This window comes from Poeciliopsis prolifica, unplaced genomic scaffold, assembly GCF_027474105.1.
Source record: "Poeciliopsis prolifica strain line A6 unplaced genomic scaffold, Auburn_PproV2 SCAFFOLD067, whole genome shotgun sequence".
Taxonomy (NCBI): Eukaryota; Metazoa; Chordata; class Actinopteri; order Cyprinodontiformes; family Poeciliidae; genus Poeciliopsis; species Poeciliopsis prolifica.
Window position 1 is genome coordinate 1,769,356 of NW_026562442.1, and position 27,068 is coordinate 1,796,423.

General features: G+C 37.5%; 2 protein-coding genes across 5 annotated transcripts in view; both read left to right on the plus strand.

Moving 5' to 3' along the window:
* The window catches only part of magi2a (membrane associated guanylate kinase, WW and PDZ domain containing 2a), a 191,598-nt gene extending 167,294 nt beyond the window's left edge, over positions 1-24,304 (plus strand). For 2 of the 3 annotated variants that reach the window (XM_055020357.1, XM_055020358.1), the window contains 10 exons: positions 767-808; positions 1,567-1,682; positions 2,741-2,933; positions 4,194-4,451; positions 5,789-5,974; positions 6,792-7,008; positions 8,302-8,506; positions 9,302-9,454; positions 12,948-13,086; positions 19,043-24,304. In XM_055020357.1, coding sequence (XP_054876332.1) covers positions 767-808; positions 1,567-1,682; positions 2,741-2,933; positions 4,194-4,451; positions 5,789-5,974; positions 6,792-7,008; positions 8,302-8,506; positions 9,302-9,454; positions 12,948-13,086; positions 19,043-19,617 — 2,084 coding nt within the window. In that variant the 3' untranslated portion in view covers positions 19,618-24,304. The remainder of the gene's footprint in view (positions 1-766; positions 809-1,566; positions 1,683-2,740; positions 2,934-4,193; positions 4,452-5,788; positions 5,975-6,791; positions 7,009-8,301; positions 8,507-9,301; positions 9,455-12,947; positions 13,087-19,042) is intronic. The other variant, XM_055020359.1, reaches the window with a different exon arrangement.
* A 1,151-nt stretch (positions 24,305-25,455) lies between these two features.
* The window catches only part of si:dkey-97m3.1 (fatty acyl-CoA reductase 1), a 45,732-nt gene continuing 44,119 nt past the window's right edge, over positions 25,456-27,068 (plus strand). The window contains exon 1 of one of the 2 annotated variants that reach the window (XM_055020403.1): positions 25,456-25,530. The gene's annotated coding sequence lies outside the window, so the exon portion shown is untranslated. Of the gene's footprint in view, positions 25,531-25,749; positions 25,838-27,068 lie in introns of those variants that run through there. The other variant, XM_055020402.1, reaches the window with a different exon arrangement.

Genomic DNA, 27,068 nt, shown 5'->3' on the forward strand with positions numbered 1-27,068 from the left:
GATCTGACATGGCATCTTTCAGGGATTTTTAATGCTGGTTTTTAAAAACTGCTAGAAGTCAGATGGATTAATTGTTAAATGTTTTAAGTCAAAAATTCCTTAATATTGATGAAAAACTGGCAGATTATTACACTTATTACAAGACATTTTCCCTAGAGTATATACTTATATATACTCCAGAACATATTGTGTTTTTGCAGTGTATATTTTCTCCTTTTAGCTAATTGAAGTTGTTTTAGCCTGTTTTACCAATCAAAAGCACAAATGAAGTAAGAATTGGTTTCCTGTATTTTATATTTACGATACCTTCTGTGGTTTTTTCCGGTTGTAAACCGTTTGTTTTCTGGTAATCCTGTTGGTGGGGATAACATCTGTGTCAGTCTGCGCTCGTGATTCTCGTCGCTCATCATCTCTGCCGAGTCCCAGCAGAGCGCCGCTATGATTAAAACAGACACAATTGGAATAAATTTTTCATTTGCAGCCTCTTGTCTGTGGCCGGGTTTGCCCCGGTGCTTTGCGGATTACGGCGTAGCGTGACGCCACTGACTGCAGATCAGTGCTTACATCCCACCCTGCGTTGTAAATAATGAAGAGCTGTATTACTCTCTGTAAGCATTTCCTGACTTTATGGATGATGCTGAGATTCTGCGATGACATTAGTGCTGACGGCGGAGTTCGAGATTATATGGGAGCGTCTGTTTGTGTCCACCAATTTGTGGATATCTCTGTCTCATTGCTTCGGTTTTCTCTTTCTCTTTTTGCCCAGATCCTGTTCAACCAAGGACGGTTTTTCCTGTGGACTCTACCGGTAGATATAACCTCTATGTGTATTTCTTAAATGGCACATATTATCTGCCATGTTTTCGTTCTTCCATTTGGGTCTCACTTGCTTAAAAAAAAAGAAACACCTAGCCAATTTTTGGCAATCAATTACTGCTTTTTGGTGTCTGAAAAATTAGCCGTGTCAAAATGTAAAGTCACATCAGTCAATCAATCAAATTTGCAACAAGGCGGTTCAACCCCAGCCCTTCACCTAGCAACCCAAGCTGATTTCCAGCACATTTGGTTAGTTGGTTTTACCACTTTACAATGGCTGCTGAAAATGTTTTTTGTTGACTTACCATCCAGAAGCCACTTGCTGCGTTCTTGTTTATTGTACAGGAGGCTCCACTTCTGCTTTTCAAAGATGTGCAGTTGTGTAGTTGCGCATTAATTTGCCACCATTTTCACGTGTGAGTGTAAACGTTAAATTTGTAGAGGCATGAGTGGATTAAAAATGATGAAACGTCTTCTTAAATGATGTTTTAAATTGTTTTATATTTGAATAATTTCTTGTATGTGCTAAAAACAAATTCTTGTGAATTTAAAAGTTTTACATTTTTTAAACAAGATTATAACTGTAAGCAGATTTTAACAGTTTAGATTTTATGAATAGTGAGTTTGTATGACCTCTTTTGATGCTTGTTTTCGCAATGTTAGGTTCTTTGTTACTGTAATCAGTAACGCTTTAGTTACGAATCTGCTTCCACAGACATGATTTAACAGTTTTTTTTCTCCTCATTAAAGGAGCAGAGTACCAGGACATCGAGGTCCACCTGCGCAGACAGAAGTCTGGGTTTGGCTTTCGGGTGCTGGGCGGAGATGAGGCCGGGCAGCCTGTGAGTGTGGATGCACGTGAGAAGGCTCGTATGGCGATGGGTGTGAAACCCTGTCATTTTCTACTCTCTAATCCACTCCACTCCCACTGTGCGTCCCTAACTCCTGACCCCTCACCTTTAGCCCTGAGAGAGTGCTGGCTTGCTATTGATAGGATCCCACCAACATACAGTGTCTTAAAGAAACTTTCTCACATTTTACCACATCAACTTTAGTAAAATTTATTGGTACTTTTTTGACAGACCTACACAAATAACGCATAATTTTGAAATATAAATGAAAAAAAAACATGGTTTTTAAAATAAAACCTCTGGAAAATTATGGTTTGAACTTCTATCCAGCGCTACTAAGTTTGGCAGAGAACCCTAAAATTGTACTTGAGTAAGAGTAGCACTACTTCAATGTACTTTTTTGAGTAAAAAAGTATTTTTGTGTACTCTAAATGAACATCTTAAGATAATAATGTTTGTTACGGTTTTCCATTGTGCGAAAATGGCCTTCAGTTTTCAGCAGACGGTATTTTTACACTACTGAGATTCAACTCGGATGGATGCTATTTTTTTCAGTTGGCTCACGATTTTTGAACGGATTTTTCTGGTTCTTTCATTACAAATGTGCTGTTTTATAAAAACAGCACATTTTTATAACTGCACTGTTTACATTAAACAAGAAACACAATTAAAATCACATGCGAAAAAGTTGAATTGAAAAACATCCTCCTACCACTTCCTGTAATTATCTTTGTTGTTTCTGCCAGTAGTAATATTCATTTATTGATTACGACTTGTGTGAATGTGAATGTTGCCGTCTAGCAGATTTATTTTTATGGTTAGGCAGATTAAGAAGAAGTAAAACCAAAACCATGTTATCACTTTTCTCCCGCCTCAGTTATTTTGTCTTAGTCTGTCACTAATATCACAATTAAATGTGAAAAAGTTCAAATAAAAAATATTTCTGCAAGGCACTGTATGTAAATTTAGAAAATTTTATTTCTGAATAACAGTCACTCTAACATCTACTCAATTCAACACGATGCCAAGAATCCATTCATTAAACTCCCTGTGTCATGGAACAAAATGAACAGATTCTTATTGGAGCAATCATAGAGAAGAGTCCGGCGGATCTCGACGGGCGATTACGACCGGGAGACGAGCTGCTGTTCGTGGACGGGATCCCAGTGGTGGGGAAGGCGCACAGATACGTCATCGACCTGATGCACGCGGCGGGGCGCAACGGACAAGTCAGCCTGGTCATCAGGAGGAGGACGCAGGCAGGAGGTAACGAGCCACAAGGGTTTGCAGCTTCTTCTCTCCCTCTACTAGTCATTTCTCAAACTTTTTCAGTCCAACGGTCACTTACAGATTCTAGGTAACAGTACATTGGCAGTCGGATGTGGATTAACATTTAGAATATTTCCAGACACCAAAACATTAAGTTATGACCAAATAAAATAGTTTTTTTAAGCATTTGAGACCCAAATGAAAGTAAAATAAAAAGGTCCAAAATGTGAATTTTGCATTTAGGTGCCCTTTAAAAAGTCTTCTTTTTGAAATAAAAAAGCCTAAATCACACTCCCGCCCTAAAACACAACACTCTTCCTCTGATTCCAAAACCACCACGCTTCTCATCACCCGTCCCACTCCGCTCGCCCTCTCTGCCAATCTGTTCCCACCAAACGCTGCTGTCTCACTCATGCCTGACCTCTTCTGCGACCCCAACTTCCAATCTAATCGTCTGACTCCCACCGGCACTTTACCAAGTGTCAGACTTTGCTCTCTGCACCCGGCCCGTGAGTGCGCCTCCACCCACTACTCAGGATTTTGCACATTTTTGGCCATTATTTTCCTTTTCAAAAGAATGTTTTCCAGTCTAGTTGGGAAAAGAAGGCAATCCAACATGTGGGCGGTGTTTACGGCTGGAAAAATCTGGATGAAACTCAATTCTGTCCATTACTTGCAACATAATAGCTAAATTTTCTGGTGTAGAACAAACAGCTTTCAAAGTCTGACATCCATTCAGAGACTCTGATAAAGAACTAACTAATGTTTTTAAATATAGAAATGCAAGCTTTTACCAATATGTTTTTAAATCTGCTTGTTGGAAATTGTATTTTTTGTTTCGGTTTTTTTGCATCATCTTCAAGATCCATCTTCTTTTTGTTAAATTTTACATTTATTTTTTTATTTCATTTATTTATTTCAAACAGGTTTCTGAAAACAAAGAGTAGAAATGCCTCTTTAGGCTGTAAATTTTGCAAATCTCTTCTGTTACTTTGTTGAGACTTTCGAAGCTTTATTTTTAAAACCTTTATTTTTTTTTTCATTAAATGTATGTAGTGCATACTTGTGAACAGAGCTGAAATGATTAATCGGATTAATCGTGATTAATCTGTTTTTGATCTATTCTCAAGTGGCATAGTTTTAGCTTCACCTGGCTCAAATTCTGTAAAATTGTTTTCATTTTCTTATGTATTCAAAGAGTTGTTTTGGATTGTGACTAATCATTAAACGAACTAAGATCTCTACCGCCCCCTGCAGGTGAGTCGTGTCCAGAAAACAGCCGCAGTCCGGGCTCCGCCTCCACGCAGCACAGCTCACCTCATAGCGACTACAAATACGCAAACAGCACCAGCCAGGCTCCCAACAGCGGCGCGGGCAACGCCTCCGCTACGTCAGACGGGACGTCTGCCGCCAACGCAAAGCCGAGCGACATCACGATCAGCAGGAAAGAGAGCGAAGGCTTCGGCTTCGTCATCATCAGCTCGCTCAACCGACCCGAAACGGCTGCAACCAACAGTGAGTCTTGGGTCTGTTACGATTTTATGTTCTGATATGACTTCTTAGAGTTTCCTAGAAATATAAAATACTAAAATTCACTAAAATTTAAATCAAATATTTCAGCAGTGGGAGAGCTTTAGATATTAAACTGGAATATCTAAAGAAAAGAATCAAATACCCAAGAAAATAACAATTGGCTAAAATCCACAGAGATATCTTTTCTTTTTTTGTTGTTGGACTACCTTTAGCAAACAATTAAATCTCTGAATGCAGAGCACATGTCCTCTGTTCCTTCCTTGACAAGCTAAAATGATCAATGATTAAATACGGGCTCAAACTAATTTAGCAATAAATTAACTGAAGCATCCAGACTCTCACTCACATGTGTGACCTCAAATGATTGATTGTGTTGAATCGATTATTGAAATAGTTTTTGACTACTTTAGTAATTGATCAATCATTAACTGGAGTATACAGACTCTAGCATAAGACGATTAATCGTTAGCTAGAGTAGACAGACTCAAACGTCTCATTTCATGAAAAGATTAACCATATTGAACTGGTTATTTAAATTATAGTCAACTAATTTACTTCTCGATTAATCGCTAACGGGAGTATACAGACTCGGGTATGAAGCGATTAATCAGATTGTATTAAATCAACAACTGAAATCATCGTCAATTAATTTAGCAGTCGATTAATTGTTAACTGCAGTATTCAGACTACTTTCAAAAAGGCCATTTTCAGAAATAACACAGACAGAGCAGTAATTAACAAAAACATACACAATCTGAATTTAATATAAAGAAAAAACTTTTTAAATATGTTTTACCCATAACATCTAACATGGATATTTTAGCATCCAATTATTAATCAGCAAAAGCAAAAATTAGATAATTCATTTACCACTGAACAAGAGTTCCCAAAGGAATTTTAGACATTAAAATGTTTATTTTCTTATTTTAAAAATAAATATAATTCTTTATTTGCATTGTTTTTGGTTTGTCCATGATCCATACTGGTGTAAAGTCGTGGTAAACATTTGTATTTAATATCGTAAAATGTGCGTAGAGGTCGGAGAACTTCAGGAATTTGGTTCTGTCTGAATAAAAGTGAAGCAGGTTTCATCAATAATCCAAACCCTCCCACTGCATGTCAGTCAGACACATCTTCACCCCGCTGCTGCAAGCATCAGCGCTTCGCCCACATGCATGAAAATATCCTGGATTTCTTACGTAAGCTTCCAGTGAAAAGCAAAATGAGCGAGGCAGAGACACGCTCACTCATTCAGGCGGTGAGGCAGAGACGGGAGCGGTCCTTTCCAGTAAACACTCACCTGCATCCGAACCCAACAGCTGTGCCCCATAAAATCGGCCGGATCATCGAGGGCAGCCCGGCCGACCGCAGCGGGAAGCTGAAGGTGGGAGACCGGATCCTGGCGGTCAACAGCCAGTCCATCGTCAGCATGCCGCACGCCGACATCGTCAAGCTGATCAAGGACGCCGGCCTGAGTGTCACTCTGAGGATCATCCCACAGGAAGGTAAGAAAACATCAACACACACAAAGTCAGCATTTGGGAAATGTTCTCCTGTGTTTTAACATTATGCTACATTCACATTTTGCATGTTTTTCTATTTCCATTTGGGTCTCTTCTGTTTCTAAAAACAACCCAACTGCTCAAAACAACCACCCAACATTTTATAAGGCAATGGGGTAATAGTTTTTGGTGCCTGGAAAATGACCCGTTTCAGAAACCTTCCAAATATAAAGTCACAAATCAGAGAAGCCCAGCCTGTTACCTAGCAACCACAGTAGAGTTCCTCCTGTTACCTAGCAACCCAAGCAGAACTCCAGCACATTTGGTCAGCTGGTTTTACCACTGTATGCGCTGTATAATGGCTGCTGGAAAAGACAGCCGTTTTGTTGTTGATTGAAACCAGTTGCTGTTTTGTTGTTGGAGACTCCAGATGTGCTTTTCAAAGATCCATGATTGCATAATTGCGTATCTGTTTGCTGCCATTTTCACGTGCAAATGTAAACGTTGAGTTCCGGGTCGTGGCCAGCAACAGCTTGCTTGGATTTAAAGTGACAGGACGTATTAAATTAAGTTTTTTGTTATTTGTAAAACCATTGTCAAAGTATAACTGCACAAGATATTCAACGTTTTACCGCAGTGGTAAGACTCCTTTTTTTGTGTCGGAGTTCTCCCAAAATTACAACTTCATTCTCGTAATATTAAGACTTTATTCTCGTGATGCTATGACTTTATCCTCATAATTTTATTTATTTATTTAGCCTGGCTTTGATACACTATCATATATTGCAGTATTTTCTCTAATTTTTGTTTTTATTCGCAGAGCTCAGCAACCCTCCGTCGGCGACGGCCTCAGAGAAGCAGAGCCCCATGGCTCAACAGCACAGCCCAAAGGCCCAGCCCAACGCTGCAGCCTCCCAGTCCAACCCAGCGCCAGCAGAACCTCACCCCTCTGCTGCTCAGCCCAACCCAGCTCCCCATCACAGCCCTGTGACCCAACTTCCTGTTCCTCCTCCTCAGTCCTACACCCACGACGGCAGGTAGAAAACTATTCCACTGTGAAACATTTTTTAATACCTTTTTTTAGGCTGATCTTCTCTGAATACAGTAAAAGCCAGATATTCTGATTTGCTAATTTTCCTATGTGAATGATCGGGTCATGTGTTGTTTCCACAAGCTTAGAGCTGAAACAATTAATCATGAGTAATTGATTCTTGAAATAATCCTCGACTAATTTAGTAATTAATTAATGGTTAACCTTAGTATACAGACTCAGAAAAAGGCAAATTGCTGGAAGATCAACATTCTCAGAGCAGTAATTAAGTCAAAATTGTACAGAAATATACATTTTGCATTCAAGATAAAAATAAAATCCCTTGTCTGGATCTACCTTTTGAAGTGGCATAATTTAGCTTCACCTGTAATATTCTGTAAAATATTTGTTTCTTTGAATATTTTAATAATTTCTAATGTTGTTTGAAAAAGTCCGAACTGAAAAATATGCAGAATGTGACTTTTTTTTAAAAATTTGATTAATCGATTAATCATTAGAGAAATAAATAGAATAATCAATAACTAACATTATTTGCAGTCCTAATCAAGCATCTTGAGTTGGTTTCCTGGAATTTTGGTCCATTCCTCTGGATAAAAATATTGTAATTACGACCGGTTCTTTTGCTCTGTCCACACATTTTCTGTCTGACATTTTGGATTTTACTTTTGCACAGTAACCTCACCTATTCACAGGCTCACATATTCGTTGACACAATGCTAGTTGACATTTTTTTGGTTGCCAATCCAAGAAAACCACTGATGTTCCTTGTCACCAATTGGCTGGAAATAAGGAAGACTATAGGAATTAGCTTCTGTTGTAATGTCTGCTGTTCATATTGAAGTATATTTGGTTACAAGCGGAATCTCAAGTATTCAATGCGTATGTAAATATCTGGTTTCATAAAGTGTATGTGAGCATTGGATTTTATCTTTCCTCATGCTGTTCTATATATTTCCTCTTTCTTGCCATTTTAAATTTCACCTTCACTCTCCATCACACTCTGTCTTTTGCTTTTTAACATTACTTTACTTTTAGAGACTACTAAATCATTTATGGTGGATGTATTGCTTCTTTAAAAAGATGGGTTAAATATTTAACCAAGAACTACAAAGTCCTAAACCGTCACTGTCACTGATATATTTTTATTAACATTTCATGGGATTTTTGCTGGAGGAAGACTTTTAATTTTCTGAATCTAGTCGTTTTTTTCTGGTTTCCATCAGAAATAAGCATTATCTATTTCCTCAGAGCTCTTCCTTCAGTCTGGGGTGTCTGTTAGTTACAGATCTGAGGTGAAGGCCAGACAAGACGTAAAACCAGACATTAGACAGCCTCCTTTCACGGATTACCGGCAGCCACCAGTGGATTACCGGCACCCTCCTGTGGCGGACTACAGGCAGCCGCCCACGCTAGACTACAGACATCCACCGCTGCTGGACTACCGGCCGTTCGCCATCCCAGACTACAGGATGCCTCCGGTTCAGGTAAGGAGGCAAATACAGTTTTATCTTCTCCCATATACTGAATTCATGATTGCCCTGTTCTAGACACTCGCCACTTAAAGATCAGTTTATTAGTATTCATTATTTTTGCATTTGTAATGATAACCCCTGATGGTTTTCATTAATTAGGACATTAGCTAAAGATTATTCTGTCAATTAATCATTCATAATTTAAAATAATTGTCATATTCTGTACATTTTCCATTTAACCATTAAGCCTTTTTATACAATAAAAGAAATACTTTAAAAGATACAACTAACAAATAGTTCAATTCATTTTTGAATAAGAAAATATTTTTGCATAGAATGCAATAACAAATCATTCCTAAAATATATGTTTCATAATTTGTTGCAAAAGATGCATCTGATAATTATTGTAGTTACCGATTAATTAATTAATTTGATGATTAATCATCTAAACCGATCTAATGGATCAGAAAATGTAATGTTTAAATTGTTGACTGTGCGTTATATGACTGTGTATTTTTGTGTTTCTATGATTTAAAGCACTTAAAACTGCCGTGTTGCTGAAATGTGTGGTCCAGATAAATCTGATGAGTCACTTGAGTGATTAATCATGAATAATCTGTAGATCTGTTTAACCAGTTAATCGCCACAATAATCAATTAATCGTTACCTGCACCCCGATAGGTTTTAATTGTTTCCTAACATTTTCTCATGGATCATTCTCAAATTCCTCAGAGTATTTCTGTCTGTTTCATCACATTTGTAAACAAACACAGAACTAAATCCAACTGGGTGTGACGGTTGTTTCAGCTTTCGCAGGACTTCGACTATTTCACAGTGGAGCTGGAAAAAAGTGTGAAGGGCTTCGGTTTCAGCATCCGAGGAGGGCGGGAGTACAAGATGGACCTGTTTGTCCTACGGCTGGCGGAGGACGGACCGGCCATCCGCAACGGGAGGATGAGGGTGAGCTTGAAGATAAATTTTATTATTATTTATTATTATTATTCGAGTCGTTTGACAAAGCTGTAACTCCCTCTTTAAAGGTTAAGCTGCTTTCTATCCATCTGGATTACATGGCGGTCACTCAGTGTAATTGTGCGATGCTATCAAAGCTGCTGCAGGAACTTTTCTCATGTCGTATTAAAACCTCTGGATTTTTCTCCTCCCATATTTCTAAAACTCATCCCTCTGCTAAGTTGTTTTTCCATTTTATAAGTGAAAATGTCTTGATCCACTGGCAGGTTATTTCCTTCATTTTTCCTTTTTTTAAATCAATATAAAGAAATTTTTTACTTCAAATAAACTTTTATATTTTGCTGAAAAGTTTCTTGTAAGTTTTGTCTTTTTTAGTGTACTAAGAAAATTACATTAGAAACTAGACCAAACATAATTAAGATTTTGAGATTTTTGCAGTGCTCAAAGTAGCACTGAGTTACCAATGCCAGAAAAAAAACCTTTAAAAAATCAGCTATTATATTGACTTATCAGGCTCCATCTGCAGTTTGGACATTTTCTGATTTACTGCTACCGAAATACATTAAAACTTCATCCGTGGCTTTTTCTCTATCCGTCAACCAACTCAAGCCTCTGCTCTCTGCTTCCTTTTCTTGTATGTTTTACAACTTTTACGCTCTGGGCTGATGGTCCCAGTATGATCTACATTGGTTATCTGTAATGAACCTGTCAAAGATAATGTGTGCAAAATGCCCCCAAGGGAGGCCCCCTTCCTGGATGCTGCAGTCAACACAGTCCAGCGAGCCTGGAGGGAGGTAGGCTAGCGGAGAGGGAGGAATCCCTTTGGGGGGCTACTTAAAGTCAGCTCACAAGCTGCTGTAAAATATGATCATATGGGAGTATGCACTGCATTGAGCAAGAGACTGGAGTTGTCTTGAAAAGTACCTAAAAAGCAGCAGTTTAGCACCAGTTTGGGAAAATCCATGTACCTGTCCACTTGAACCGCTTAGGAAAGGGTTATTATACATGACATGTTCATTACATTTTTGCATAAAATAAGAATGAAATGTCACTTTAAATCCAAATACGCTGCTGCTAGCCACGGCCAGATTTCAACATTGACACTCAGTCGCATGTGGAAATGGCTGAAAACAGATGTGCAAATATATCACCATACATCTTTGAAAAACAGGAGTGGAGCCTGCTGCACAACCAACAAAAATGCAGCAAGTGGTTCCTGGATGGTAAGTCAACAGCAAAACGCTTGTCAGTGTGTACAGTGGTAAAACCAGCTGACCAGATGTTCTGGAGCTCCACTGGGGTTACTAGGTAACGGAGCTGGGCTTGGCTGAGGTTGACACCAAAAATCTTGAACTTATTGCCAAATAACAGCTGGGTGTTTTTTGTTGTTTGCTGATGGCCCAAAGCGTAAAAGCTAAAGGAAAACTGCTTATTGTAAGTTTTCTTCCATCTGCACTGTCTTGTTTCTGTGTTTTGTTTCCTGGTCTTAAATTCCTTTCGTTTGGTTCACGTTGTGTTGCTTTTTGACGTCTTCTGGGCTACTTCCTGTTGTCTTGCAGTTTCTAAAGTTAATTCCTGATGTTTACAAGTTGAGCAGTAATCAGACCTGGCTGCTGCAGCTTTTCTAAAACAAGCAGTTAATTCCTGATTCAGTAAGAAGAGCAATTCCTTTTTCATATCGGGAAAGGTTGTTTTGGATGTCTTTTCCTCTTAATAAACAAAATTCAATTATGCATTTGCTCTGGTTAATTTTGCCTGAAACAAAACAAACTTATTTGGGCATAAACACCTTTTGGTCGCTCTGGTAATAAATTAAAAGTTTATATTTATCATTTTTGAGTAATTTTCAGTTTCATTGAGTTGAAAAAATTACCTGTAGTGATTTAAAACACACTGAGGAAATCATATTATTCTAAAGACTCCAATCTGTTGAGAGGAAATAACCACCGGTAAAATTTGTGCAGATTTTCTAAGACATACTTATAATAAAACCCTCTTAATTTTCAAGTCACGCCATCTAGGACCAGCATTAGCCTGGTCTTTATTTAACTTGTATTTCCCCCTTTCACTAAGATGAAAATTGAGATTGCTCTGCTGTTTGGAGGTCAGGATTAATGAGTAAATCGTCCTGCCTTCCTCCCCTTCCCGCCTCACTCCAGACCACCGTAATGCTACCTAATATCCCCCCTCCCTCCTTTGAACCAATTCCCCTCCTGACTTTTAAATTGCTCCGAACATTACGGGATGAGATCTCCATTTGTTAGCATAATTGTACTTCACGTTTTGTCCTGTTCCCAATGAATCCCCCCATTAGTCATCCTTAGAGCTGAGAAGTGTCAAGTGCATCAGGGACTGGGCCAGAACTGATATTCATTGGATGATAATCAAAATGCTGCAGCTTCTGTCACCAAGTATTTTACTCGTCTTTGGATATTTTTTTGTTTTAAGGAGCAAAATAATAGCAACAAAACCTCAAGGGAAAGTACTGTCTGCTTATTGTTAGTTTTCCTCCATATGCACTGTCTTGTTTCTGTTTTGTTTCCAATAATTTCATCACTACGAATGCAAGAGCTGCTGGAGTTCACATTTCTTTCTTTTTACATTTATACAATAACTTGTACACTTTTTTTTTCACCAGCTCAAATCCTTTCAAGTTTATTTCCTACCAAGTTTATTCAATTTAAACTATATTTATTGCCATTTGCTGGAAGGTAAATTGTCCCAGATGTTATTGCAATAAACAATAACATTCTTGTTTTGAGACCATTTTCAAGTGGCATAATGCAAGAATACATTCTCAAAGATCAATAATCAACTTTAAATTCTGATCAACATTTTAACACTGGAACTGGAAGACATTTTAAATATCCAAAATAAATAAGCAAAAAAAACAAATAAAATTAATGTTGAAGTCTCCATCAACAAATTTCAGATGACAAAATTATTGAGCACATTTTAATTTATCATGCAGTTAATTAATTTATTTATTGCTTATTCCATTTCAGTCCAAATTTACACAACTTCAGTTGTTTTGTTTTTTCGGTATAATCTTTTACACAATTTACTGTTTGATCTCCACTGCAGATTTCTGTTTCCGCTTGGTCAAAAGACCTAAAATAAAAACAAATTAGCTGTTTTGCTTTTACCATTTTCCTAATATTGATGATGAGGAAAAAGTTGATATTTAAATGCTAACCTTTCATATTGTTATGTTAAAAGTTTGGAGAGGTAGAAGCTGCTTTGAGCCTAAATTTGTCCCATTTTCCTCACAGTTTGGGATATTTTAGGAAGTGAAATATTTCCACTCTGCTTTGTTCAGTCCCGGGCTTCTAACTGCACAATACTTTCAAAGCCCAGCTTACATTTCCCACAACAACCAATTAGCCGGCTAACATAAATAAAGAGTTCTCTCCTCACCCGAAATGTTTCCCTCTCTCCAGCTGATTCTTACAACTCTCTTATCTTTTCGCCTGACATCCAGGTCGGGGACCAAATCATTGAGATCAATGGGGAGAGCACCAGAGACATGACCCACGCCAGGGCCATCGAGCTCATCAAGGCCGGGGGCAGACGGGTCCGTCTCCTCCTGAAGAGGGGGACGGGCCAGGTCCCAGAGTACGGTGAGGACCTGGAGGACATCTGCTTCATTCCTCTCTTTTTAACACTCCAACTGTACAATCTTACTTACTGATAAAATACTCTGGCATGCATTTATATCCATAATAATCTGTCTTTTATATTCTTTAATCTCAATAATAACTGCTTCCTTTTCTGTCTTGACTAACACTAGCTTATTTTCTGTCCATTTCAGTGATCTATCACTAATTGATTGGTCTAGGTTGTTACTTCCCCTTCTATAGGAATGGTATCTTCCAGTCTCTCCATGTGCATGAAAAGTGACAAGCATGGCTCCCCCTATTTCTTCCTAATGGGCCACTCTAAAGACACGGTTTGTTACCATACCAATGTTTTCTCTTCACTTAACCCTGCCTTTCTGTGTTGTTCCATTGTGTGTTGCTGGTTTTTGTCGTTTTAACCTGATTTTAAAACACAATCCTGCCCCAGAGCTAGGGGCTGAAACGATTAATCGTGATTAATCGCCAACTAATTTAGCAATCAGTGAATCATTAACAAGAGTACACGGGCTCTAAAGGTTATTTGGTGAAAGAACAACACAATGAAAGCCGTAATTAATCCAAAACTGTATGAAAAATAGATAAATTCTGCTTTTAAGATAAAAAAAAAAAACCTTTGTTCTACTCAAAACTCCTCATGGCATCGTTTTATTTTCATCTGGAAAAAAATCCTGTATTTAGCGCTTTCTCTATCCACTTATAAATTGGACAATTAATCCAAAAGTAAACACATCAGCTCTACAGTTTATTGTAGAGATTTAAGATTTTCACATCTTGATGTCAAGGGTTTATTGTTGTTGTATTTCAGGCAATAAAATGTTTATTTTCTTAATTAAAAAAGGAATTTAATTGTTTATTTGCATCTATCTATAAATGTATTTTTTATTACTGTACAAATAGTCTAAAGTGAAAAATCTGAAAAACATCCCCTTTTTGGAATCACATTAATCAATTAATCGTCTGAATAATCAACAACTAAAATAATCGTTGACCGAAAAACACCCACAAATGTTATATTTCTGCTTTTGATGTAATCAAGAAAGCTCCAGGAGGTTGTAAAAATCTGTGAACGTAACTTGTTTCATTACTGAATCAGACTCCAACAGTTTTTAAAAACTAAATCTGAACACAACTTGAATCAGCCGGAGTTGAATGTTAAATATCATACTGGATTATTTACAACGTAAAATCAACGAACAGCTTGTACCAAGCCTCTGAAGGAACTTTTTTCTTCTTTTTTTTTTGTTTTTTGCAACATTGCCAGTAATTAGGATTCCCTGCTGACTCCTGTGGCTTCATCATCAGTGTAATACTCATTGTTTTTCCCCCCCAAAAAAGGTCATATGAGTTTGTTTTTTATATTTTGAGTAGAAGATATTTCAGAATAAAATAATTTCTTTGGTACAGATGTGGACTTTTCAGCTAATTTTGAGGTCAGTTCTTTTGGAAATCCCTTCTAGCCAGTTTGGATCAATGTCCAGTTAACACCACCAACTGTTTCAACAGTTAAAAACCAGAACCATCAAGGGTTGAGATCATCATAAACTGGAAGCTCCTGGGACACCATTATTATAACGACCCACCTTAAAACCAGTCTGACCACAACATGGGAGAAACCTGGACAAAATTCTGACCTAAAACTCTCATTAAAACTGGTTTTAGGTTGAATTTAACAGGTTGACACTGAACTTCTCGGCCCAAAGCCCCTTAGATTTACCCGGTTTGGAACTGGTAGATTAATCTGAAAAATCTGGTCATTTCCATAAAAACCAACCCATTTATGGATTACTAATTTAAAGTTTAACTCTACTATTGCCAGAACTCAAACATTTCCCACACAAAGAATAGAACTTTCAGTTCGTTACAGTATTATATCTTTAGGCTTGATGTGTATTTTATGATTATTAATAAGTGATTGTGGTATATTAGCTAGCGCTGCTATTAGCTAAGCTAACACAACGGTGGTTGATTAGCTAATTTAAACAACTGCTCTTCTGATAATCTGTCAGAGTTGTTTAGGTTGCCTTTTATAATTTTGAACTGAACCAAATCACACACAATTACACAGCACTTCTACATGTTATGTTTGTCATAGTCAAGCTAGCGCACTTCCTCAATATTTATTTTATAACTAGAACTTTTTCCCGACCTTGTTATCTAGTTGTTGTAGTGTTAATAATTAGTGACAAATTACTGTTTCCCTTTTCTGTTTATATATATCAAGTTAAGATTCAGCACATTATTTTGACAATAGCTAAAACCAATGGTAATCATCGTTAGCAAGCTGTTTTTTAGGTTTTGCTCAAGGCATTCATATTTGAACCTGTAGAAATGATTTAGATTTTGAGCAAATCGTACACTTACTTGTTTTTAAACCGTTATAATCTGAAAATGTCTGCAGCCAGAAAAATGACTTTTTCACTCCTCTGTTTGGATTTACATTGTGTACATTTTTTTTTAAATTAATCTACACACAGTTGTTCCATTTGGCCTGAGCTCAGACGTAAACAGCATGTGGGCATTAATCACATCCATAAAGCCGGATCTGCAGAGACTTCATGGCTGCAGGTGGATTTGTGTAAAAGCAGTAAAAAGATTTTAAACAGGCCGTTATTTAAATGCAAGCACCTGCAGCCTCTACAGGTCCTTTCAGCACCTGCTTACCTCCAGTCCAAGTTTCCCTTCCCACCAGCCTCATTGTGAATCTCAGTATGCATAACAGGGAATTAGGGCAGCAATGTTTTTGTGAATTTGGGTCAGACTCAGAAAATTAAAAGGAATAAATTCTGTAAACATTTTTTTATCTGTAGGCACATTTCCATCCTCACTTGAGTTAGAATAATCAGAGTGAAATTATTACGGACATACTTTTCTTTCAACGGAAGACGTTGAGTACAATACAAGTATTTGTCTTTTTATCACCAAGTTTTAAAAATAAGCAGACATACATTTATCCAGACTTTAATTCATCTTGGCTAAAGATAGAAAGCATTTCAAAAGAATGTGACCCAAATCCAGAACTTAATAACTGAATAAACGTGTCACAATAACGAATTTTGATGGAATTTTGGAATAAACCATAATATTTACCTAATACTTACCTAAGTGGTTAAGCTTAGTGAAAAATAATAAGAAAATTATGAAACTGGCTGAAAATACAAAATAAAAGCTAATATAAATACCAAAAACAATGAAGAAAAATGAGATAAAAACCAATATTAATGAATGCTAAATTAAAAAATTGTTTTATCAGAATTAGAGTTGCTTATTAGACTTAAAACAGAGAATACATTTTGTTCAGTGGAGCCCAAAAGAATTGGAAAACAAGATACTTTAAATTGCTTGACTTTAGTTTCACTTTTAATTTCTTGGCCTGTAAATACTTCTGACTTGACAATTTTAGTTTGGACACCTCTGCTCTAGATTAATCTTAACGTCATGTTCTTTTGTCTTTCCCATTTTGGATTTAGGCTAAGAGAATTAGTTATGTTTACAGGAAAACAGGAAGTTATGGATTACTAATTTAAAGTTCAAATGGGAATAAAAATGTACAATATTATGTATCAATGCAGAAAGTCTTCAGTTTTTCATCCAAAGTAGAACAGAAAAAGTTTTATTACAGCATTTTGTAGTTTTTTTTAATAAAGTCCCTCTAGCTCTTCTGCCTGAGCTAACAGTAGGGATGTATAATTATATCGATTCTATGATATTTATCAATTTTTTCCACCCTCAGAAAGTATCAATTTTTCATTCATGAGCATCGATACGTTAAACCACAGGAGCTTATTCCGTCTTTTTAACATGTCTGTTTTGTGACGGCGTTGCATTAAGTCTCCACCTCCCCAGTCTCACTTTCATCTTGTGTTTAAAGTGCACATTATGAACTACACAAAGTTTTTAAATTGTGTTAATAGGTCAAGTAAAACCGGAGTTATGCTAAAATAAATAAATCGTATTTTTCCGAATGTCAGAGAAATGTTAAAAACCGGCTTTTCCAGTTATGTGAAAGGGAAATGAGCTTCCAAATGTAAAAAACGAAACGCAACATTAGATTCCTTTGTTTTTGGAAATCTCAGATCTTCAGTAAAAAACGGTGGGCTGTATTTTGTTGCGAAGAAACGAAGTAAAGTTGCAGAAGTAACCGTGAAAGAGAAGTGGAACGGAGCAACAGCAAAAGCAGTGAGATTGCAAAATGAATGCAAAGTTTGGATATCGGAGCGACTAGTGGGATCCACTTGGTAATTTGTTTTTAGCTTAGAGGTTTCTGTTCTGTACATAAAGGATTATGTGAGGAATGAACACGCAGCATGCAGTGTCTCTGTTTTGAGCTGGAAAACGAAGAGGAGAAACCTGCAGCCAGAATCCGCAACACAGTGAGGATTGTCATGATGACGATGGAGGATCGATCTTTCTTATTAGCAACTGACAAAGAGTATCAGAGACTGAGAGCTGACAGTAGAAACTACCATGCCATTAATTTACCCTGCAAACACCTAAGTTTCTGTGATACTACTAATGCGGGTTTTGTTGTAACTGAGTCTCTTAGAGCTGGTGCAGTACACATTCCTGCCCCCTGCCTGGGCGGCTGGAAATGACTGATGGCCAAGGGACCGAGGCTTAGTGGTGCAGAAACAGGAGCTAACAGTCTGTGAGAGCAGGGAGTTGTTCTTTTTTTTTCCTCATTTTTTTTTGGATAAAAGCTTTGTGGATTCACGGTGAGGGGGCGTACTCAGACCTTAGACGGTTTTCATGCTCCCGAAACGCCGCCCTGTTGGGCCTGTCGTCCATTTCATTAAACCTGGATTCGATTTTCCGCCAAGCTTTCAGATTGTCCTCGGCCTTAAAGAGAGCTGTGGGAGGCAGATTGATGTTTTCTGAAAGTAGAGCTGCTCTCCGACGCATGTGGATGAAGGAGCCAGAGCTGCTTTAATCTTGATACTTACAGCTTTTAGAAATTGACTGATAGTGTGATAAGACATGTTAAATTATATTCAATTAGTCTCTGAATCCATCAAAATTCAAACTAAAACATAATTTCATCACATTTTAGGTCAAATTATTGATAATTTGTTTTGTACATTTTTCTGTCTTTAAGTAAAATTCACATTTTGCAAATTTTTGTACATCCATTTGGGTCTCAATTGATTTTAAAAATGGTGCAAATACTTTAAGCCTCCAACCAAACCACAGTTTCTGGCAATAAGTTCTTGTTTTTTTTAAACGTTTCAATTATTTCTGGAACAATTTATCCTGTAAAATTGATTGTGTTAGTCTTCAATGGACTTCCATTACTACACCATTATCTTGACTTGAAAATTGTCTCAAAACAATATTATCATTTATTGCAATAAGTTCTTGGATAATTTATGGTCCAGTAAGATTTGCCATATTGACAGGCCTCAGTGCACCTGCATTACTGAGCCATTATAATTTTATTAGTTGAAAATATGAGCAGTGTTATTGTCTATCACAATAATTTCTGGGCAAATGCATTATCCAGTAAAACTTATTGTATGGTACTTGTGATAAAAAACTTGCATAGCTATATCATTATATTACTTGGAAATGGTCTGAAGACAATTTTATCGTTTATCATAATCATTTCTGACACTTTTTATTGTCCAGTAAAATTTGCTGTTGTGAAAAGCGTAGGTATACTTGCACTACTGTGCCATTATTATTTTATTAGTTGATAATAAAAACAATATTATCATGTATCGCAATAATTTCAGGGAAACTTTGTCTTACTGCATAGTACTTGCGATTATCATTACAGTATTGAAAATGGCTTCTAAACAATAATATTATCGTTTATTGTAATCATTTCTGGGACTTTGTATCGTCCAGTTATGTTCTCTGCAGTGTTTTTGTTGTGCAGTGGTTTTCTGGGTGTGGACTGGTGTTTATTTTTGTTTTCTGACTGCATGTCTTCTTGTTCCAGACAACGCCACCCCTTGGGATAGTCGCCCTTCAGCCTCCCCAAGCCTGTCGGAAGTAGGCCCTCCCACTGATGGCCTCTCCATGCCAACGCCTTCATCTCATTTGGCCCCGGCCCACGACCCTCCTCATTTGCCTCCTGTAGACGCCGCCCGGGACGCCAGCGGGACGGAGCGTTCCAAGAGCCCCCAGAAAGCCGAGCTGCTGCTGAACAGAGACGCCATGAGTCAGGGGAGGAGAAACGCCAAAAGAGACGGTGGCAGGTCCACCCATAAGGGACACAGGCTGCAGCAGCACACTACTGACAGAGATGGGGTCAAGGAGGGACAAGACGGGGAGTCCAAACCTTTGAGGAGCACCAGAGGACGGTCCAAGGAGAGGACTCACTCTCCCGGCGGCTCTAAGATCCCACACACAAACGGGAACGGCAGGGAAAGCGCAGAACGAAGGGGCAAGAGCACCAGCAGCGCCACCGGAGCGAGGAGGAAGGCCACGGTCTCACCCGGTCCGTGGAAGATCCCTGGATCGGACAAGCTGCCCAGCACGCTGCACGCAGGCGCGTCCACGCTCGGCAGATAACGCCGCCGCAGCAGCAGCTGCAGCGTCCACATTCGTCCGGACTGAACCACCACCTCCACATCCTCCGACAGACAAACATGAAGCGGTGCGGGCTTATCTGGACCATGAGTTTTAAAACTTTTATTTATACTACTGTATTTTAAATTATTCTGAAGCATTATGTTACACCCACCACCTTAAAAACTGGAAAGTCATCCACTTTAAGAAGAAAGAGCAATCAGTAGCAGAGCGAGAACTTTCTGAAACCTCTGAACTCCGGAGCTGAGCTGGACAGAAAGCAGGCTTGGATTTTTTTATATATAAATATATTTACGGTTCAAATTGTAGTCTATTTTATGAAGTGGAATGTTGACAGGTGACCTATTATACTTCCTTGAACCAGTTAGGACAGGTTTATGGTTTATACAAAACATGTTTATTAAATTTTTTGCACAAAATCATTCTTAAAAAATGAGAATCAGCTGTGTTGGGGTCTCTGCCACTTAAAGTCCAATCCATGACCCCAACTCAGCGTTTACACTTGCACATGAAAATGCCTGCAAACAGATGCGCAATTATACAAAGGTATGTCTTTGAAAAGCAGAAGCGGAGCCTCCTGCACAACCAACAAGAATGCAGAAAGTGGTTTCTGCTTTGCAAGTCAACAGCAAAACATTTGTCTTTTCCAGCCAAGTAGGTTTGTCTGCAGACGAAGCAGGCGTTTCCAAAGGAAGGCGTTTCTCCACTTCATTGGACCAAATTAACGTCATTCATTTTTTTCTTCTTAAAATATTGCTTTAATCTAGTTTAGTTTCATGAGCTTGATGTTGTAACTTGGAGGTATCTGAAGCAACCACCAAATGTGATTTTTTTTGTAAGTTTCTGAAAGATTTCTGCTGCTGGAACTCTTTAGAAAAGTCTACTTCCAGTCTGCAGATTAACCCCTCTCTTTTCCAGCAGCCATTGTACAGCGCATACAGCAGTAAAATTAGCTGACCAAACGTGCTGGAACTCCACTTGGGTTGCTAGGTGACGTCGGAACTCTGCTGGGGTTGCTAAGTAACGGGCTTGGCTTCTCTGGGGTCAGTAGGTAAAACGTCTCATTTTCCATACCCTGAAATACATTAATTTATTGTCAAAAAATGGCTTTTTTAAGCGTTTGGTCTGTCTTCAGAAGCAGTAAAAACCCAAATAGAAGTAGAAAGTTAGTAAAAAAAAATCCAAAGAAGTATAATGGGTCTCCTTTGTAAGAAGGTTTGTCTGCTTTTTAAGAAGTGAATGAAGCAAAACGTGACAGCAGAGATGAAATCCACTCATCAGCCGAGCTTTGCCTTAACAGAGAGCGCTCAAAACTAATCTATCACATGATGAAAGAGATACTATATAAAAAATATTAAACAGTTTGTAAATGAGACCATCTTCATAGTGAAGAATCTTATAAGAAAACCGATGAGAGTTCAAGCAAAGCTTCTTGGGGTTTCCTCTGCGATCGTCTGTTTCTGTTCTGTACGATTGTCTCGTTTATCCATTTTTAATCGTCATTCTTGTGCTTAAGAAGAAAAAAACAAAAGAAAGCAATGTGTGACGACGGTGTTCGTTCAAACGCTGAGAGATGAATGACGGTGACAGAGAAGCGTGCCTTAGACTGACTCAGAGTCTGGCTGCTATAAAAACACCAACTTCACTGAAATTTATTAGAAACTGTATTTTTAAATGTGATGTATAATGAAGTATATAATTTATTCCACAAGTATAATTATGAACCCATTTGTTGGGGTCTTTTGTTTGAGCAAATGGTTCACTTTGGGTCATCTCTGATTTGCGAATCAGATCCAACACGATTATTTTCAATAAAAAAAACCCACTTAGTCGTGTAATCAAATGTCAGCACCTTTTAACTCAATTAGTAAGCCTGTTAGTGAATTTGCTACAAGGCGTTAGGGCCCTTGATTTGTATTGGATGTTACTGAGGCTTCATGATTGTGTTCTGTTGTTGCACTGTGTGATGTGAGGAGACAAATATCTGTGCCAAAGCTCATTTTAAGCTGACTTTTTCTTTTTAAGCTATCAGTTCTGGTCAGTTGCTTACATTGCTAATGGGCATGAATTGTAGTAATATTACAAATCCATTACTGATTTTAAATGTTCAACATTCATGGATTCGCCTTTTATTATATTTTTTGTGTAAACCTTAAGTTTGCCTTTAGGTATATATTTGTTGATAAATTTTCAAACTTGATACTGGGTTAGATTTAGGACCAAAATTGCGACATTTGTTACATTTTCAGCTGCTTTGGACTGCTTTCACATTGGATTTAAAACAAATCATGCAGCGCCTCCACACCTGTGGGGGCGCTGCACCAAGAACCACCAAAGGAAATTACACAAAAATCTCAGAAGAAGACTTTTTTGGGGGGGTCAGATTTTAGTGTTTGTAGTATTTCACTTTTGTCTTCGGTAGAAGATTACAAGCAATTTCTCTTGCTAGCGCTAGATACGCCTGTTTGTTTTGGTTTGTATTTACCCAGAATTCCCTGATTTTGAAGCAGTTTCCAGTCCACTTGCACTCGAAACACACCAGGGTTCTCAAAGCTTAGTTTTTTAGGTGAACCAGCTTGTTTTTTGATCCATCTCAATTTCTCAATAATTTCCCATTATGCAGATCTTAAATTTCACGCAGAATGGTATTAAATAGTCTTCAATTTGAGTTGGTGAAACCTGCACGAACCATGTTTGTGCCCATAATGAGAGTAAGTAAATTTACACACTTGATAGTCCGGTAGACTCTGTTAAATTTGGGACCCAAATTGCAACACTTTTCATTTTGCGCTGGTGCGATTTGCTTTCACACTGCACTGTTTATAACAAACCAAACCTTTTTTTAAAAACTGTTCCCCTCCTCACCTGTGGGGGCGCTGCACCAAGAACCACCAAAGGAAATTACACAAGGCAAAACTTTATTGCTTACATAAAAAAAACAACAACAAAAAGAAATGTAAACAAAAATGGAGTGGGGTCAAATTTTTGTGTTTGTAGCATTTTACTGTTGTTTTTGGTAAAAGACTACAAGCTATTTCTTTTGCTAGTGCTAGAGACCCACATTTGTTTTGGTTTTATTTACCCAGAATGCCCAGGTTTATAGTGCACTTCCTGATTTTGAAGCTGTTGCCAGTCTGTTTTTATCCACATATGTATTCAAACCACACCAGAGTTCCTTCCAACCCAATCAAAACCTAGATTTTTAGGCAAACCATGGTTCGCATTTCTGCTCCACAACAGAGTTTCTCAATAATATCCTGTGATACAGATCTTGAATTTCATTCATAAAGTCTTCAATTTGAGTTGGTTAAACATGCAGATATCCTGTTTATGCCCATAGCAAGTGTATGTAAACGTCTGACCAGTAGAGTATTTGGACACATGGGGCCAGTGAATTGCAGATAAAACTGTGTTAGCAATAGAGGGTGGGAGGGACATGCTCCAGATAACCTGGGTCAGGATCTAATCTTAGACTGCCGCAACAAGAAGAGAGCAAGAAGTTCATTCCTGCACACCTGCAGACTCCGGTGCCAAAACGAGCTCAGCAGTTTCTGTTTTAATTCACGTTAATAACAAAAAAAGAAGTTTGAGGACAAAGTTTCCAAAAGAAAAAAATAGCAAAAATCATATATATATATTTAAAAAGTATAATACCAAAACAAAAAAACTGCATTATTGATTTAGATTTTGCAAGTTAGTGTTAAGTAACTTGCGCAGCAGCAGTTTCAGGTCCCATAACTGCGTAAAAATAAAAATTGGGGTGAAGTGAAAACTGAGGATAAAACAGGAAAGTTCACGTCACCAGTTTGGCAGTTTTTAAGATATTTAGAATAAAAAAACATCTGATCAATGATTATCGATATTTGCTGATATGAATTGCTTATATCGTCCAGCCAGCCCTAGTTCCTTTGTGTATCTAATGAGTGCAGCTAATGTCAAGCAGAAGAAAAACACCAAACCTCTTTTTCTATTTTACTTTTTAGGCTTTACTTCATTGATGTTTTGACAGTAAATAACTCAAAGCATAAATCCACTTTTTAAGCAAATTCGTTTTCTATCATCTGTGCCGAGAAATCCAGCATTAAAGTTTCCTTCCTCTGCTTGGCTAAAGGAAGCGCTCAGAGCTTTTAAAAGAGCAAAGGGAGACAAGGACTCATTATGTTTGCCGCTGTAATCCGTAATTACACAAGGACTAAGCTGACTGATTGTAAAACAGAATCCAGCACAGAGGAGGAGGAGGAGAAAATCATCAGCTCGGCTCTTCGGCCTGGACGTAAACATTGTGCGGGAATGTTTTTTCTCTCATGAAATCACATGAGTTTGACACAGAAGCTGAAACTTTTGCACAAGTCGCTGCTTTCCTTCTCCGTGGAGCCAAACTGTGAGCAGAAGTCGGAGGATGTTTCGTTTGATGATGCGTTTCCCCCACAGCACCCGAGCAGCTCTGTATCACTGTGTGGTTTGTTAGCAGTGTGTAGACCCCGAACAAATAGCTCTATGTAGAAGAAGTGTATCTATTGATGGTCACAGAGACTGTAACAAGTGAGCAACTATTTTTATTAAAATGCAACACTATGAATATATTAACTTTTGCAAAAAAAAAACTTGTTTACTTGTATCATATTCTGAGATGCTGTCAAAATAAAATTCTTGACACACGAACAATTCATTCAGCAATTGCCACTGTGTTGTTTATTACGGCTGAATCAGAAGTTGATAAACAACCATCAAATTTCCCATCATCCAATATGCGAATAGGAATGCAAATAACTGTTGTCAATGACTTAGAAACAAAATGCCCTACAAAATTTTTGTTTTTCAAAAAAGGAGGGAATTTTAAATACAACAGTGCCACTTAGGGGGCAGAAAAATTATTTCAAAACGAATAACTGGAACATTCTGAAAAACATTTATCATGTTACACATATCTACAGAAGACGAGTATAAACACGAACTGTCTTCAGGTCTTACATGAACTTCTGCTCCAACATGTTCAAGAAATAGCAGCTGGCTAATAGAGTAATTACATTAATTTGCCACAAGAGGGGCTGAAATGGAAAAAGTACATTGAAGCTGTATTTACAGTCAAAATAATAGTGAAGAGTCACAATAACAACACATAGTTCCCACAAGAACAGCCATCTTGGTAGGCTGCATATCTTTGCTCGCAGATAAATGCTACTTTAGCTTAGCTAATTTTGCTTCAGTAAATATCACTGAAATGTATCTTAGTATGACACAGAGGTGAGTATGGTATTCAACAGCTAATTGTTGCAATATATTGTTTATAAGTTATGGATGAAGCAAGAGCTAGTTCATTGTCAAAGCAACTCCATAACACCTGTCATGAATGTTATGGATACCTACCAAGATGGCGGTCAGCTGCAAACTGAAACGTGACACGACATGAGCTATGATGATGTAACTTAAAATGGTTAACTGAAAAAGATCTGAGGAAGAGGAAGTTACATGCGCACAATACTGAACCTTCAAATTAAAAGTTCAACAGATCAAATTTGCACATTTGAAATAAGTAGTGACATAAAAACTAGTTATTTAACAAAATGCATTTTAACTCTGTTAGACTTAACACAAAATACGCTTCCACACCATGTTGATTCATGTTTATTTTTATAGAATATGAAAATATGAAATACAAAGATTTTGCAGTGTGTGAGAAGTATGTGGGAAAAAATGCTGACTATATACTAATAACCTAAAAGCTCTCTGGCTTCAATTAAGTTTTAAGTATGGTTAACTTCCTTTTGTGTTGTGATGCTTTTGTTTTGAAGGGACAATTTCTTGTTTTACGACGGCAAAGGCAGCTTAACGGCAATCAAGACGATTTGTAATGGACCTTGTAAAATCTATCTTTTTAGCAAATGGAGAGGAAAGGTATGTTTATGATGAAAATAAGTACGAGTTTTAAATTTGGTGTGAATTTAACCGAGCAGTTATTAGAAATTAAGTTTATTTGCGTTGTGAGAGTTATTTTAAGCTAGCTGTTAGCGAAGCTAACCTAAAGTTTATCTGTATAGAATAAATTGCCATGGTAATTTTTTTTTTTTCAAAATTTGTTTTGTTTCTGTTTTTCCATGGTAATGTATAGTCTACTGCTTTGGTGAAATCTTATCAAAGCTAAATTCAGTCAGGATCTCTGAAAAATCTTGGATTTATCCGCCGTCTTGGCTTCGTAAACCAGGTTTGTGTGTTTGTGGGTTGCTTTCCTGACACGTTGACTGCTCCAAAATGCTAATATTGTTAGCGGCTAATGGTTAGCAGCTAATCAAGTGAATTAGTCAAACTCAACAAACTGCAGCAGTTCCGTTTCCACTCATCTGTTTACCTCGCCCAAAAGTTTATTTCAATCAAGAAACATACAAAAAAAAGACAAATATTGCATTTATTTACATTTTGTTCTATGCAAAGCTAATTGCAGAACACATAAATTATAATGTCAAAAGATTGGATGTTTTAAAAGATGACAAAACATAAAAAATAGATTTGCTTTAGTCATTAGAAAAACGAGCTGATATCCATCCATATGAGCAATAGAAAAATAAACATACAGAGGAATTTACATTTTTAAAACCTCATTAATCAATGACAAAACGTTTTACGTTTACATTTATTTTCAACTTACTAAAAATTTTAATAATTATATTGCAGCCAATACTTTTTAATTACTTATCGACTACAGGCTTTCTCATCTAGGATAAAAATAATTTTACCACGTCTAGATTTCAAAACATCTTAAGTAATTTAAAAATAAATGTGGTAGCATACACGGCAGAAAATACAAGAAAAATAGCTCAATTCTGTTTTTACTTTAACAAAATATAAGGATATCTGCTCAATCTAGATTAGTTTTTTCATGCTATGACTTTTTTGGCCACATGGTGGCGCTTCATTAGCTTCTGCTTTTACCAAACACTAACATAATTATATTTGGAAATCTGAAAAAAGATAAATGTTTAGCATCATTAGCTTTTAATTTTTTTCATAAATGTAAGATTTTGAGGAGCCGCTGTTTCATTTTATTAAAATTTAGTTGGAAAAATCCTCTTTTCTTCCAAAGTGCAGTTCTCCAATCTCACCACTAGAGGTCACCACAGACCAAAAGTCCATCTTCTCTGCAGCCTGGTTTCATAATTGTTGAACTTATATAAAGTTATTAGTCAGACACTTCCTATTACCATATGTTTTAGGGATTTTATGAACAGTTGTGGCGTTTGTAAACAGCTGAATATCCCAGGATGCACCCCCAGTGGGACGTATTGTTCAGTTTGCTCTGTTTTTCAGAAATTAATCCTGCAGGAAAACCAAATCTAAGCCCGACAGTGGAAAGCCCTAAGCTTGCTTCCTCTCCTCCAGCTTAAACCTGACAACTTTAGGCATATCTCAGCCGCACAGAGTCAGCAGCAGAATTAACA